The sequence below is a fragment of the Gracilinanus agilis genome, chromosome 3 (genome assembly GCF_016433145.1).
Source record: "Gracilinanus agilis isolate LMUSP501 chromosome 3, AgileGrace, whole genome shotgun sequence".
NCBI lineage: Eukaryota > Metazoa > Chordata > Mammalia > Didelphimorphia > Didelphidae > Gracilinanus > Gracilinanus agilis.
This window is the reverse complement of record NC_058132.1, coordinates 500,954,585-500,969,041: the sequence shown is the minus strand read 5'-3', so window position 1 is coordinate 500,969,041 and position 14,457 is coordinate 500,954,585. Positions and strand designations below refer to the sequence as shown.

General features: G+C 34.8%; 1 protein-coding gene across 1 annotated transcript in view; it reads right to left on the bottom strand.

Annotated features, from left to right (window-relative positions):
* The window catches only part of LOC123241775 (sulfotransferase 1C1-like), a 43,323-nt gene extending 34,537 nt beyond the window's left edge, over positions 1 to 8,786 (bottom strand). Inside the window, exons 1-2 of the mRNA XM_044669319.1 lie at positions 8,727 to 8,786; positions 1,819 to 2,005 (exon numbers count right to left, since the gene is read on the bottom strand). Of these exons, the coding sequence (XP_044525254.1) occupies positions 1,819 to 2,005; positions 8,727 to 8,786 (247 nt within the window). The remainder of the gene's footprint in view (positions 1 to 1,818; positions 2,006 to 8,726) is intronic.
* Positions 8,787 to 14,457: the final 5,671 nt, after the last annotated feature.

Below are 14,457 nucleotides of genomic sequence, written 5' to 3'. Positions count from 1 at the left end.
ACCACCTTCTCAAGAAGACCCAAGGAGTTTCCTTCTCAGTGAGATCTCTATATCAATGAAATCATAGGTTCAGTCTCTTTCCTTCTTTATTTATAATTACTATCTCATTGGATCCTCACAAGAATTATTATCATCTACATTTTATAAATGAAGAACTGAGTGCTAAAGTGATTTGCTCAGGGTCACACAATCAATGTGTCTGAGGCAAATTTCAAATAGTTCCAACTGGTTTTAAATCTTGTTTTCTGTCCACTTTATCCCTCTGCACCAACGCTCTCCTTTCTACTCCAGTTTACTCTTGTGTCAGTGTGGTTGTTCATGGGGACACAGCTGTCATAATAGAAGAGGAAGCAGTGACCAAATAGTGACTGAAGCTCTAAATTCAGTGCCATCTTTCAGGAGAATGTGTAATGGGAATCTGTTCCATTGGAAGCATGCATTTCCATTTAGTGAGCATAATGAAAATGGGAGCTTCCTCTGATTTGTATGCCATCTCTTTTATGCACTCACACAGCTGCCTCCTTAGTTCAGCACTTCATCACTTTACCACAATATTATTGTAAAATCATCCTAAATGTTTTTCCTGCCTGAAGTATTTCTACACCAATCCATCCTATTCAGTACTGCTAAAGTTATTTTGTGTAAATTCCAGATCTAACTATGTGAATCTTCTACTGAAGTAGCTCCTTATAGCTATATATATTTCTCCCTTAAGAAGAAATATAAACTCCTTTTTCTGCTTTTCTTTTCCTGGCCTATATAGTCTTATAAAACATGGTCCCAAAAGTATCCTTCCAGCCTCACTGTAATCATAGACTCTGTGATCCAGAGAAACTAAGATTTTATCAATTCTGCATACATAATATACCTTTGCCTTGGCTGTTCCCCATGCTTTTAACAAATGCTGTCTTTATTTCCACTTTATAGAGCCTCTTTGCCCAAGATACCAGATGTCACTCAAGCATCATCTTATGCTTAAAGCTCTTTTTGATTCCACCTCCCAAACTAGAAAGGCCAGACCTGAGTTCAAATTTAGCCTCAGACACTTGCTAGCTCTGTCAGTTAACCCTGTTTGCTTCAGCTATTTCATCTGTAAAATGAGCTGGAGAAGGAAATGGCAAACCACTCCCATATCCTTGCCAAGAAAACCCCATTTAGGATAACAATGAGTTGTGCGCGACTGAAATAAATGAACAAGAAAAATAGTGCAAGCATAATAGTGACTATTTTGTACTGGGAGGGAAACCCTTTCTAATCTTTCCCAAACATTGCTTATTATGAGCATGGTTACATAAGATTGTATCTGAGCTGCCTTAATGCTGGTCATCATTATTTTATTTCATTTCATTCTGGAAAAGTAATACAATCACCTTTCACTAATGTGATGTTCCTGTACATTCTAGAGCCTAACCTAGGAAAAACTGCCAATAGGTCCTCCTGTCTTTGGCCACCTCATTTCGACCTCCACTACCCTTCTCCTAACCCTCTGGTTACTAAGATCTTCCCAAATAGGCTTCAATAGTTTCCCAAATCTCCTTCTGTAGTGATTGTTATTGCAAAATTATTTCTCCCTCTTTATTCTCTTTCTTCAATAAATGCCTCATTCCCTTAATTTAAAGAAAACTCAACCTGTTGTAAGAAAGAAACAAATCAAGTCATTGGGATTGGTGGAGTTAATGAAAGCTAGGAGGCCCCCTTTTGTCATTTTGCCCAAGGCTAGCTCTAGAATGAACATGAACCTCAATTAGAAGCTTACTTTCTCAATACCGGCTTTAAAGCTAGATTGATTCTTATTATCAATGATGTCCTTATATTTACCTGCTTTCAGATAACTTGCAATGAGCAGATCATTGGGCTTAGCTTGGAAGTTCCAAATTTTATCCCAGGTATCTTTCATTATCTTGGTCAAGAGAATCCCATTAATTTCTTGGAATTCCATTTTTATTTTCAGACTCTTCACCTTAATTGGACTTCTTTCTAAGAAAATTGTACAACTTGTCAGTTCCTGAAATGAAAGTGAGAACCTAAATGTTATTTTCTGCAGTCAACCTTTTCCTTACTGTTTCTGGAGGATACAGGAAGTTTTTGACAGAATGTTCACTGCTAATCTTGCATTGGCTTAACTTGAGGTAAAGACTTTATTGTGAATGCCTTGAAAAACAATAGATTTACTAATATCTGAGATTTCCTTAATTAGGAACAAAACTTCTTATTCTACAATGATAGATAAGGCATTAAAGGAGCAACACAGCTTCTTAAATAGAAAAGAAAAACAAGTATAAATGTCTCTAACCAGCTAAGTGACCTTAGGCAATTCATTTTGGGTCTCAGTTTTCTTAGTCCAGTGAGGAAAATGATAGATATAGAAATGGAAAGACATTACAGAAAATCTAATTTTCTCATTTTATGGTTGCAAAATCTGAGACTTATCAATGTGAAATGAATTTGCTATGGTATATAATTTGCTATGGTATATGGTTTTTATTTAGGGAAAGTGAGAAGGGAGTATAGGAAAAAGGGACACTGTATTCCTGATGGAAGGAAACAGAGGACCATCACAGAGTGAGACCTCCTTATGGGGTTGCAACCTCTATGGCAATTCATAATGTGTACTTCTTCCTTGTCCCATATCTTATTTTTATAAACCTGAAACCTGAATAGAAAGAAAATTGAGGCAACTTCTGAGGTATTAGGCATCTCAAAAGGGATTGAGGGAATATATTTTTTTTGTATTTGTATTCTCAGTAATTGTAACTCAGTTATTGGACTTGGCAGACACAAAAAAAATTTGTCCACTAGGTAATTGTTTGAAACACTTTTACTTCTTCACCTTGGCCAGATGGATTTTGGGGTTGATAACTGGGAAAATTATAGAATAAAAAGTCACTATGAATGGCTCTGATTAGAGAGGGCCAAATATATGCCTGAAGATAATTTTGCTTGAGGCCACTCCTTTCCATATCATCATCTAGTTTCTGATCCTACAATTTTCATCATTTTGCTATGCAGATTTTACTACGGATTTATGATGGTGTCAGAATGGAAATGAAACCCTTGATGTGGTGATTTCTTCCTTTTCTTCCAAGAATTCTTATAGTGGGTTGATTAAATCTTTTTAATTTTGGAGGGCATGATTATATTTCTTAATGCCTGACAGTTTTTAACATATTAATTTTCTTCTATACCATCAATAATTTCAGTTATTAGGAAGGTGTGACAAAGGTTTTTCCACTAAGGTTAGTGGCCCAAGATGAGAACTAGCTGCTTAGTAGTATGAATTATTTCTTTTCTGAGTGCATTTACAACCATCCTTTTCCATCTGATCTCCCTGTACATGGAGGTTTGTATCTAAACTTGCACAGAAGATGCCTGGGATTAGCAGTCTTGTGAGCATTTTCCACTGGAGATAGGATTCTATAATGTTCCTATTCTTCCTACCATAACTGAAATTGTCATGGGTACAAAAATTCCTAGTTATAGTTCTGCTCTGGCATCCCAGGTATATTCTAATCTTAAAAGTATTATTGATGTATTAATATTGTAATTTATCTGCTCATGTACCAGACTCATGGACATATTATTTCTTGATCTTGTATTTAATTGGTACTCTATTAATTCTGAACACTCTATAAACCTACAGTCCATAGGTGAGGTGAATTCCTGGGTAGGGCATTAGCTGCCATAGGGTTCTAGATCCTACCTTGACAGATTAGATTCCTTACCAGGTTACAGGTTTGTTTGACCTCCTCCTCTTCGATGTTGTGATTGTCAATTGAGCCAGTGTCAAATCATATCCCATGTCACATATTCATGAACTACCTCCTACTCCTCATTCCTTGATTCTGCAATGAAAGATTGGGGATACGTGTAGCTCGCTCTTTTTTCCACCATTAGAGGAGCAAGTACACTGGAGCCCATGTTGTTCAACCTTTCGTCTCTGAGTCCTTCTTCCATTATTGTGTTCCCTCTCTCACTCTAACCCCTTCACCCATTTTTCCTCAGTTTCTAACTTCTCTTCTCAGGTATCTACCCATGAATATATTAATTAGTGCCTGCAGGCAGTTACAGAAGCTGAGGTAAGGCAAGTCCAAATTGCTAATCAAAGTGTTAGGACCATAGAGAATTGTCTTCTAATAATTAAGTTTTAGAATATTGTAGAGATTTGTTTGGATGATTTAGAATCAAAATTATAGAAGTGTGAAGGTTTTAAGAATTTTTTCTAGTCCACTTCTTTTTTTTATTTAATAATATTTATTTTTTAGAAAAGTTATCACTATTACATGATTCATGTTCTTACTTTCCCCTTCACCCCCCAATCTCCTCCTGCCCACTCCCCCATAGCTGATGCACATTTCCACTGGTTTTAGCATGTGTCATCAATCAAGACCCATTTCCAAATTGTTGATAGTTGTATTGGTGTGGTAGTTTTGAGTCTATATCCCCAATCATGTCTGCATCAACCCATGTGTTCAAGCAGTTGCTTTTCTTCTGTGTTTCCTCTCCTGTAGTTCTTCCTCTGAATGTGGGTAGCATTTTTTTTCATAGATCCCTCAGAATTGTCCTGGGTCATTGCATTGCTGCTAGTACAGAAGTCCATTACATTCTATTTTACCACAGTGTATTGATCTCTGTGTACAATGTTGTTCTGACTCTGCTCCTTTCACTCTGCATCAAATCCTGGAGGTCTTTTCAGTTCACATGGAATTCCTCCAGTTTATTATTCCTTTGAGCACAACAGTATTCCATCACCAGCATATACCATAATTTGTTCAGCCATTCCCCAATTGAAGGGCATGCCCTCATTTTCCAGTTTTTTGCCACCACAAAAAACAAGGCTATAAATATTTTCATACAAGTCTGTTTATCTATGATCTCTTTGGGGTACAAACCCAACAATGGTATAGCTGGATCAAAGAGTAGGCAGTCTTTTATAGCCCTTTGAGCATAGTTCCAAATTGCCATCCGGAATGGTTGGATCAGTTCACAACTTCACCAGCAATACATTAATATCCCAATTTTGCCACATCCCCGCCAACATTCATTATTCTCCCCTACTATAATTTTAGCCAATCTGCTAGACGTTTTGATTTGCATTTCTCTAATTATTAGAGATTTAGAACACTTTCTCATGTGCTTATTGATAATTTTGATTTCTTTATCTGAAAATAGCCTATTCATGTCCCTTGCCCATTTATCAATTGGGGAAATGGCTTGATTTTTTTTATACAATTGATTTAACTCCTTGTATATTTGAGTAATTAGACACCTGTCAGAGTTTTTTGTTATAAATATTTTTTCCCAATTTGTTGTTTCCCTTCTGATTTTGGTTGCATTGTTTTTGTACAAAAGTTTTGTAATTTAATATAATCAAAATCTTTTATTTTACATTTTGTAATTTTCTCTAACTCTTACTTGGTTTTAAAATCTTTCCTTTCCCAGAGATCTGACAAGTATACTATTCTGTGTTCACTTAATTTATTTATAGTTTCCCTCTTTATGTTCAAGTGATTCACCCATTCTGAATTTATCTTGGTGTAGGGTGTGAGATGTCGATCTAAACCTAATCTCTCCAATATTGTTTTCCAATTTTCCCAGCAGTTTTTGTCAAATAGTGGATTTTTGTCCCAAAAGTTGGGCTCTTTGGGTTTATCATACACTGTCTTGCTGACATCAATTACCCCAAGTCTATTCCACTTATCCTTCCTTCTGTCTCTTAGTCAGTACCTTATTGTTTTGATAACTGCTGCTTTATAGTATAGTTTAATATCTGGTGCTGCTAGGTCACCTTCCTTCACATTTTTTCCCATTATTTCCCTTGATATTCTTGATCTTTTGTTCTTCCAAATGAACTTTGTTATAGTTTTTTCTAATTCAGTAAAAAGTTTTTTGGTAGTTTGATAGGTATGGCACTAAATAAGTAAATTAATTTGGGTAGAATTGTCATTTTTATTATGTAAGCTTGTCCTACCCATGAGCAATCAATGTTTTTCCAATTGTTTAGATCTAATTTTATTTGTTTGGAAAGTGTTTTGTAGTTGTTTTCGTATAATTGCTGTGTTTGTTTTGGTAGATAGATTCCCAAGTATTTTATATTGTCTAGGGTGATTTTAAACAGTGTTTCTCTTTCTACCTTTTGCTGCTGTGATGTGTTGGAAATATATAGAAATGCTGATGGTTTATGTGCATTTATTTTGCATCCCGCCACTTTGCTAAAGTTGTTGATTATTTCTACCAGCTTCTTAGTTGATTATCTAGGATTTTTTAAGTAGACCATCATATCATCTGCAAAGAGAGCTAGCTTAGTCTCCTCGTTGCCTATTTTGATACCTTCAATTTCTTTTTCTTCTCTAATTGCTACTGCTAGTGTTTCTAGTACAATGTTGAATAATAGAGGTGATAATGGGCATCCTTGTTTCACTCCTGAACTTATTGGGTAGGCTTCTAATTTATCCCCATTGCATATGATGCTTGTTGATGGCTTTAAGTATATACTGTTTGTTATTGTTAGGAAAGGTCCTTCTATTCCTATACTTTCCAGTGTTTTCAATAGGAATGGATGCTGTATTTTGTCAAAGGCTTTTTCAGCATCTATTGAAATAATCATATCATTTTTGTTTGTTAGATTGTTGATATGGTCAGTTATGTAGATAGTTTTCCTAATGTTGAACCATCCTTGCATTCCTGGTATAAATCCCACCTGATCATGGTGAATGATCCTCTTGATCACTTGCTGGAGTCTTTTTGCTAGAATTCTATTTAAGATTTTTGCATCTATGTTCATTAGGGAGATTAGTCTGTAGTTTTCTTTCTCTGTTTTTGGTCTCCCTGGCTTTGGAATCAGTACCATATTTGTGTCATAAAAGGAATTTGGTAGGAGTCCTTCTTTGCTTATTTTATCAAATAATTTGTATAGTATTGAGATTAATTGTTCTTTGAATGTTTGATAGTATTCACTTGTGAATCCATCAGGCCCTTGCAATTTTTTCTTAGGGAGTTCTTTGATGGCTTGTTCAATTTCTTTTTCTGATATGGGATTACTTAGATATTCTATTTCTTCTGCTATTAATCTAAGCAATTTATATTTTTGTAAATATTCATCCATATCACCTAGATTGCTATATTTATTGCCATATAATTGGGCAAAATAGTTTTTAATGATTGCCTTAATTTCTTCTTTATTAGAGGTGAGGTCTCCCTTTTCATCTTTAATACTGTTAATTTGGTTTTCTGCTTTCCTTTTTTTTTCATTAGATTGACCAGTACTTTGTCTATTTTATCTGTTTTTTCAAAATATCAGCTTCTAGTCGTATTTATTAATTCAATAGTTCTTTTACTTTCGATTTTATTAATTTCCCCCTTGATTTTTAGTATTTCTAATTTAGTTTTCATCTGGGGATTTTTAATTTGCTCACTTTCTAGTTTTTTAAGTTGCATGCCCAATTCATTAATCTCTGTCCTACCTAATTTGTTAATATATACACTCAAGGATTTAAAAAAATAAGTTTTTTTTTCTTTCCCCTCTGTTTCTTATTTACCTTTTCATGTTTCTCTTGATTTTTGTGGTTGGATATCTAACTTTCCATTTAGTCCTGGTTTTTTCTTTGCAAATACTTGGAAATCTTCTATCTTGTTGAATGCCCATACTTTCCCCTGGAAGTATATAGTCAGTTTTGATGGGTAGGTGATCCTTGGTTGTAGACCCAATTCTCTTGCCTTTCTGCATATCATATTCAAAACCTTGCAGTCATGTAGTGTGGAGGCTGCCAGATCCTGTGAGATCATGATTGATGCTCCTTGATATCTGAATTGTCTCTTTCTGGCGTCTTGTAAAATTTCTTCTCTTTCTTGGAAGCTCTTGAATTTGGCTATTATATTCCTCGGGGTTGTCTTTTCAGGGTTTATGTAGAGGGTGATCTATGGATCCTTTCAATGTCTATTTTGTCCTCTTATCGAAGAACATCAGGGCAGTTTACTTGCATAATTTCTTGTAGTATGGAGTCCAAATTTCTATTAATTTCTGTTTTTTCAGGAAGACCAATGATTCTCAAATTGTCTCTTCTAGACCTGTGTTCTTGATCTGTCATTTTCTCTGTGAGATATTTCATGTTTCCTTCTATTTTGTCAGTCTTTTGACTTTGCCTAATTCTGGTCTTTTGGACTGTTTTTTTTTGTTGTTGTTGTTATAATCTTTTGTTTTTCCTTTTCGGTTTGGTCCATCCTGTTTTCCAGCTGTTTAATTTTGGTTTCCAATTGGGAGTTTCTGTCTTTTAACCTCTTAATTTCCTTTTGAGCTATTTCCCACTTCTTTCTCCCAATCTCTTCCATATTTCTCTTGATCTCAGATTTGAACTCTTCAAGAGCTTGTGACCAATTTTCATTTTTTTGGAAGGTTTGGATATGATTATTTGTTTGTTCTCCTCTGCTGTTTGCTCTGTTGTCTGGATTTTTTCTGTTTAAAAGTTGTCAAGTGTTAAAGATTTCTTCTCGTTGACCTTTCTCTTTTGGGGTTCTTGTGACTGGCTAGCAATTGTTAGCCTGGCACCCTTTCAGGTTTATACTCACACCCAGGGTCTATCTGAGCTCTTTAGGCTCCTGAGGTCTCAGGTCTAGTTTGTTTTCAGGGACAAGCTTCCTGGTGGTCCCCTTGTTTGTTTCTCTGCCCATAGCTCTTTTAACAGTCTCAGGGTGCTGCTTCCACAGTCATGCACCCCTCTGCATTGGGTCACCCAAGGTCTGTGACTGGGCTCAGGATCCGAGTATGAGCCTGAGTCCGCACCTGCATCCATGCCTGAGCTCAAGATCTGTGTTCAAAGTCTGGTTCTTTAGCCTTTTGGGGTCTTAAGTCTTGCTGCTCACAGGAACAGGCCCTGGTGAGATGCCAAGAACTTAATGAATGCCCCAAATTTCCTCTAACTCTTGTGCGCTGACTTTGGCACTGTGGGTGGTGTGGGGGGAGGGGGTTGCTCAGCTCACTTTTTAGTGAGAGTGATTTCACTCTTTTATAGCAATTAAATGCCCTGGTCCCATGTACCTTCAATGCTGTGCCCTGTTGTAGGCCCCCTTCATTTGTCTGGATTTGTTTTTATGTCCTCTTGAGTAGTCCTATATGTTTCAGTTAGGAGAGGTTAAGCAGCTGCTTTTACTCTGCCGCCATCTTAAACCTGAAGTCCCCTTTTCCTAGTCCACTTCTTTAATTCACTTCCTGGTAGCTTATTTTTTTTGATTTTGCTTTTATTTTTATAGGTTTTTATTAGTATTTTCTCTTTATTATCTTACTACAGCTATGCCAAATATCTCCCCCTCCCCTTTCCAGGCAGTCAGTTTGTATGACAAATAGCATTTTTGGAGAGAAATTAAATCAATACATCTGGTAAAAAAGCCAAAAAATTTACAATATATAACACCTGTGAATCTCCAACTTTCATTAGTAGATAGATTAGGTATGTTTTCTCATATCTCTTTGAGTCCTATTTGATTTTAATAATTGTATTGTATTTACTTTTGATTTTTTGTCATATAATTGGTCTTTCCAATTATGTTGTTGGCATTATTGTTGTTTTCTTCATTTCATTCTACATAATTTCCCATAGATCTTTCTATGCTTTTCTATATTCATTGATTTTGGGTAAGTGAGAAGGAAGTTAGAAAAAAGAGACACTATATGTCTGATGAAAGGGAAGAGGGGACCACCATAGACCAAGTTGTCTCTATAGTGTTGCAGACTCTGGGGAAATTCATAACATGTACTTGTTCCTTGCCTCATATTCTATTTTTTAAAAACTTAATGTCTACACAGAAGGGAAATGTAGGGAATTTTGTAGGTCTCAGATATCACAATAGATGAGGGAATGTGTTTTTTTAAAAAATTGTATGTCCAATGTTCAATACAGTGCCTGGCATATGATAGACATTTAAAAAACATTTTCTGATTAGGTATCTATTTGAAAGTTTTATTTCTTTACCTTGGGCAGTGGGGTTTCTGAGTCGATTATTGGGGCAATCAATGAAAGGATAGTAAGTATGAATGACTGAACCTGAGATGTCACAAAATGAATCTATTTTTTATGATAATTAGAATTGTCCATTCATACTAAAATTATTTACATAATGTTATTATTTGGGGTATTACCCAGGGGTTCTTAATCTGAGGTCAATTAAATGATTTTTAAAGTATTTTGATATTATTTCAATAAAATGTTCAATTTTAATAAATTATTTTCTTTTGTAATCCTGTGTATAAAATTGATTATTCTGAATATCTTTGAGCTTAGCTTAATCGAGTGAATTCTTCAAAGAGAACATTTTATGGTACAGAAGAATTACTTCCTATGTCTAATATGTCAGTCATATTAATCTTTCCTGGGCTACTAGATATTGATGTATATTTGAATAAGGGTACACTCTCTAAAACTCAGAACTTTTTCTGGTTCCATAACATTTTTACACCTTAGGTTTGTTTCTTTGTACTTCTTGCTATTGGATGTCATCTTGTTTAACATCCTTTATCGGCCAAAATAGTCTTAATTTTTATTGGTCTTTAGAGATATTAATGTCTCACTTTATAAGCATAATTAGCTCACCTATCCTTTGTAAAGTATTCAGTTACACTTTGAAGGTCAATCAAAAATAATGAAAAGAAGGCTTTGTATAGTTACTATTATTCTATGACAAGTTGGAAAACAAAGGAATAAACTTCTGTTCACTTTGTGGCCCAGGCACTGCTTCAGTTGACAGCAAATTAAATGAGTGTGAACTTGGTTCTCATTTATAAATTTTGTCTAAAAGTTTAACTGGCTGGACAATCATTATTATTTTTGATGCCTGACCTCAGCACAAAGAAATCTTTATACTAAAGTCCATTTGAATAGCCAATTTCCATTTTTGTTTTGGGGTTGTCAGCAAAGAGCTCTAGCATATCATCTCATATTGGTAACTCTATTTTCAATGTTGAGGACAACTTTTTCATATCATCCTTATTAGGAATTTGAATACTGAGTTTGATTCATTTGATAGCAATGACTACATCTAAGTGCTGCATTAGGGAGAATTTCAATTTTTGATGGCTAGGGTTTGTGAGGATAATTTAAGTTTATAAGTTTGTGTGGGGTAAATGTATGTGTGTCTTTTTATGTGTCTATGTGTTTGTACGTATGTGTGCATGTTTGTGTGGTAATCAAGAGAGAGACTATGTGAATGTGAGAGTATATATATTTAAGAGGGAGATAGAAGCAGACTGGAAGTGATGGAAAAACTGCTTGCAGAAAGCAAGAGAGATAGAGGGATTTCCTTATTGGTGATGAGGAATAATGGATGTTCATTCTTCTAGAACGATTGTACCCTAAATTTGAAATTCCAGGTCTATAGCACTCAATAGTTATAATGATTTGTCCAATGTGGAGCCCTACATACATAGATTTCTCCTGATTTAAGACTTGGGAGAGTTAATTGAGGCATTCTTGGTTGTCATACAGATTTGAGAATGAAGAATGAGACAATTGGAATCTTAAATATAAGAATCCACACTATTGGAGCCTTATAATTACTTCCATTATGAGAGTTAGTAATAATCAGTATATACCATTATAGCAATCTTTGTTTTTGTTCTTTGTTTTGGAAGAAGACCAGTGATATCATGATGTTGGATAAAATTTTGGATGATGGATAATGTCTTCACTTGTATTTGAATTGGATTAAAGTGAGGCAGAGTTTCACAAAATTTCAACTTCCCTCTGTCTTCTGGAGTCATTAAAGCCTGGTGTCAGGACAAAAAGTCAGGAAAAGTCAAGATGACTTGTGATGACCAGAATAAATTGCTCACATCTGCCCATTTCATTGGGAGACATTTTCACATCTAGAGGTGAACATCTTCCTAACTCACCAATAGATTTGAGACCTCTTGATTATACTCAGTCTGATTTAGTCTTTTTGTTGAGAAGGTTTTACTGTCTTGTTTGAACATAGCTGAGGTTTGGTTGATAGATGGTTGCCAAAGGTAGATGAGCATCCCAGAAAAAGGCTCAGCAAGTCTTCACACCAAAGGTGCTAGTCCTCCCTGAATTTCTCAGACTCCATAGCAACATTTAAGTTTTAAATGAAGGAAGATTGTAGTGATATACAGGAATTTACTTATCATATGGTGTCATTATTACTGATTCACTTTCATTCACTATTAAATACTTTGCATCAATTCATATATATCTTTCCAGGTTTTTTTTTTTGGTGGTTGTCCTATTTGTTATTTCTTATGGCATATTAGTGCATTACAAACAATATCCAGTATAATGGGTTTCTAATTCTTTACCACCACAAATAGAGCTACTACAAATATCTTTGTACAAGTAGGTCCTTTCCTTCTATCTAATCTCTTTGGATTATCGACCTAGTAGTGGTATTGCTGGGTTAGAAGATATGGAGTTTTATGGTCATTTGTGAATGGTTCCAAATTACTTTCCAAAAGGGATGAATCAGTTCATAGCTCTACCAACAGAGTATTAGTGTCCCAGTTTTCCTACATTCAATCCAACATTTATCATTTTTCTCTTTTGTCAATTTGACCAATCTGGTAAATGGGAGGTTATGGTGCTTCAGAGTTGTTTTAATTTGCATTTATCTAATTAATAGTGATTTGGAATATTTTTTTTTCATATGACTAAAGATAGTTTTAATTTCTTCATTTGAAAACTGCCTGTTTATATTCTTTGGCCATTTATTGATTGGACAATGACTTATATTATTATAAATTTCACTCAGTTTTCTTTATATTTGAGAAATGAGCTCTCGTCAGAGACATTTACTATAATAATTTCCCTCAGATTTTTATATCCCTTCTAATTTTGGTTTTATTTGTGCAACTCCTTTTAAATTTAATATAATCAAAATGATTCATTTTACTTCTTGTAATGTTGTCTATGTCTTGTTTGGTCATAAATTCTTCCCTTATCCATAGGTCTGATGTTTTGTGCTCCTTTAATTTGTTTAGGCTATCACTCTTTATTTCTTTAAAAATATTTTATTTTTCCCCAATTATAGGCAAAAGCATATTTTTAAACATTCATTAAAATTTTTGAGTTTCAAATGACCTCCTTCACTCCTTCCCATTTCTCCTCTCAAGATGTTAAACAATCTGATATAGATTTTATATATATAATCACATAAAGCATTTTTCTTTATTAGTAATTTTGTGGAAGAGATTTCAAAGAAAAAAAGGAAAAGTGAAATATAGTTAGTTTTGGTCTTCATTCAAACTCAATCATTTTCTTCTCTGAAGGCAGATGGCATTTTTTTTTATCATAAATCTGGAATTATCTTGGATTCTGAGATTAGCTAGGTCATTCACAGTTCATAAAAAATACTACTGTTACTGTGTACATGACTGCTACTGTTTCTTTTTTATAAATTTAGAATCTGCTGATTATAGTAACATAGCAAGTGCTAAAGGAAATTGGAATAGGAATAAATCACAAGGGCTGGCCTGGTAAGAAAGGCTTTTGTGAAGGAGCACAGAATTCTCTATGATTGAGAGTGGGGAAAGGAGGAGATGGCATTCCACTTGGGTTATAGAGTGAACAAATACATGGAGTAAGAAATATATGAATCAGCATGTTGGGAGCATAGTGAACAATTCAATAATTTTCTACCATTAGTCCATTTTGGCCTGAGTAGTAAGTTGGTATAAAGCAGTGTGTTTGGAGAGGGGATTTGTTTGAGATTTTGAAGGACCTTACTTAATAGTTCAAGTAAGGATTTCAAGCTTTACCTTAGGGGATATGAGGAGACAAGGAATAATTTTAAGTAATGACAGATTGAAAGAAGATCGTATCAATATTAATATATAAGATTTAAGATTCAGTGTTTAGATGTCCTGTGTTTCTGGTTTAAACTGCAGTCAAGGAGTCAAGGTTGAAGTTAAATCTGAGGTATATGAGGAAATGGTACATGCTACCTCTATGATCTTGAGGATTCCTTCTTCTGATGACACTATGTGTCACTGCATAAAAGCACATGAACTACAGAGGCTTATGAGGTAAAAGATGAACCAAAGTCACTACTAAATCCAGAAGACATCTAAAATGTATATTGTAGAACATTCTGAAAACAGATGGAGACCTTAAAAAAAGCCAACAAGGAGATGTCAGATTGCAATTTGATTCCTCCCTTTTCTCAGCCTCTAAATCTACAATCACCAAATATTTACTCCCTTTTCACAATATATCTTGCCACACATATCCTCCTAACTATTCTTTCCACTCCTAATTTTACACCACTCTAAATCATACTTTACACTTCTTCATTTTTGAACTAGATTTTTAGTTGATTCTCTAATTTTCTAAGTATACTTATCTATCATCTATCATCCCTTGCTCTCCTGCATCTGCAAAGTACTAGCATCCTGTTGGCTCTGGAACTCTGACAAGGACACTTGATCCCTTTTGGCCAATAACAAGAATTCCTTTCTGC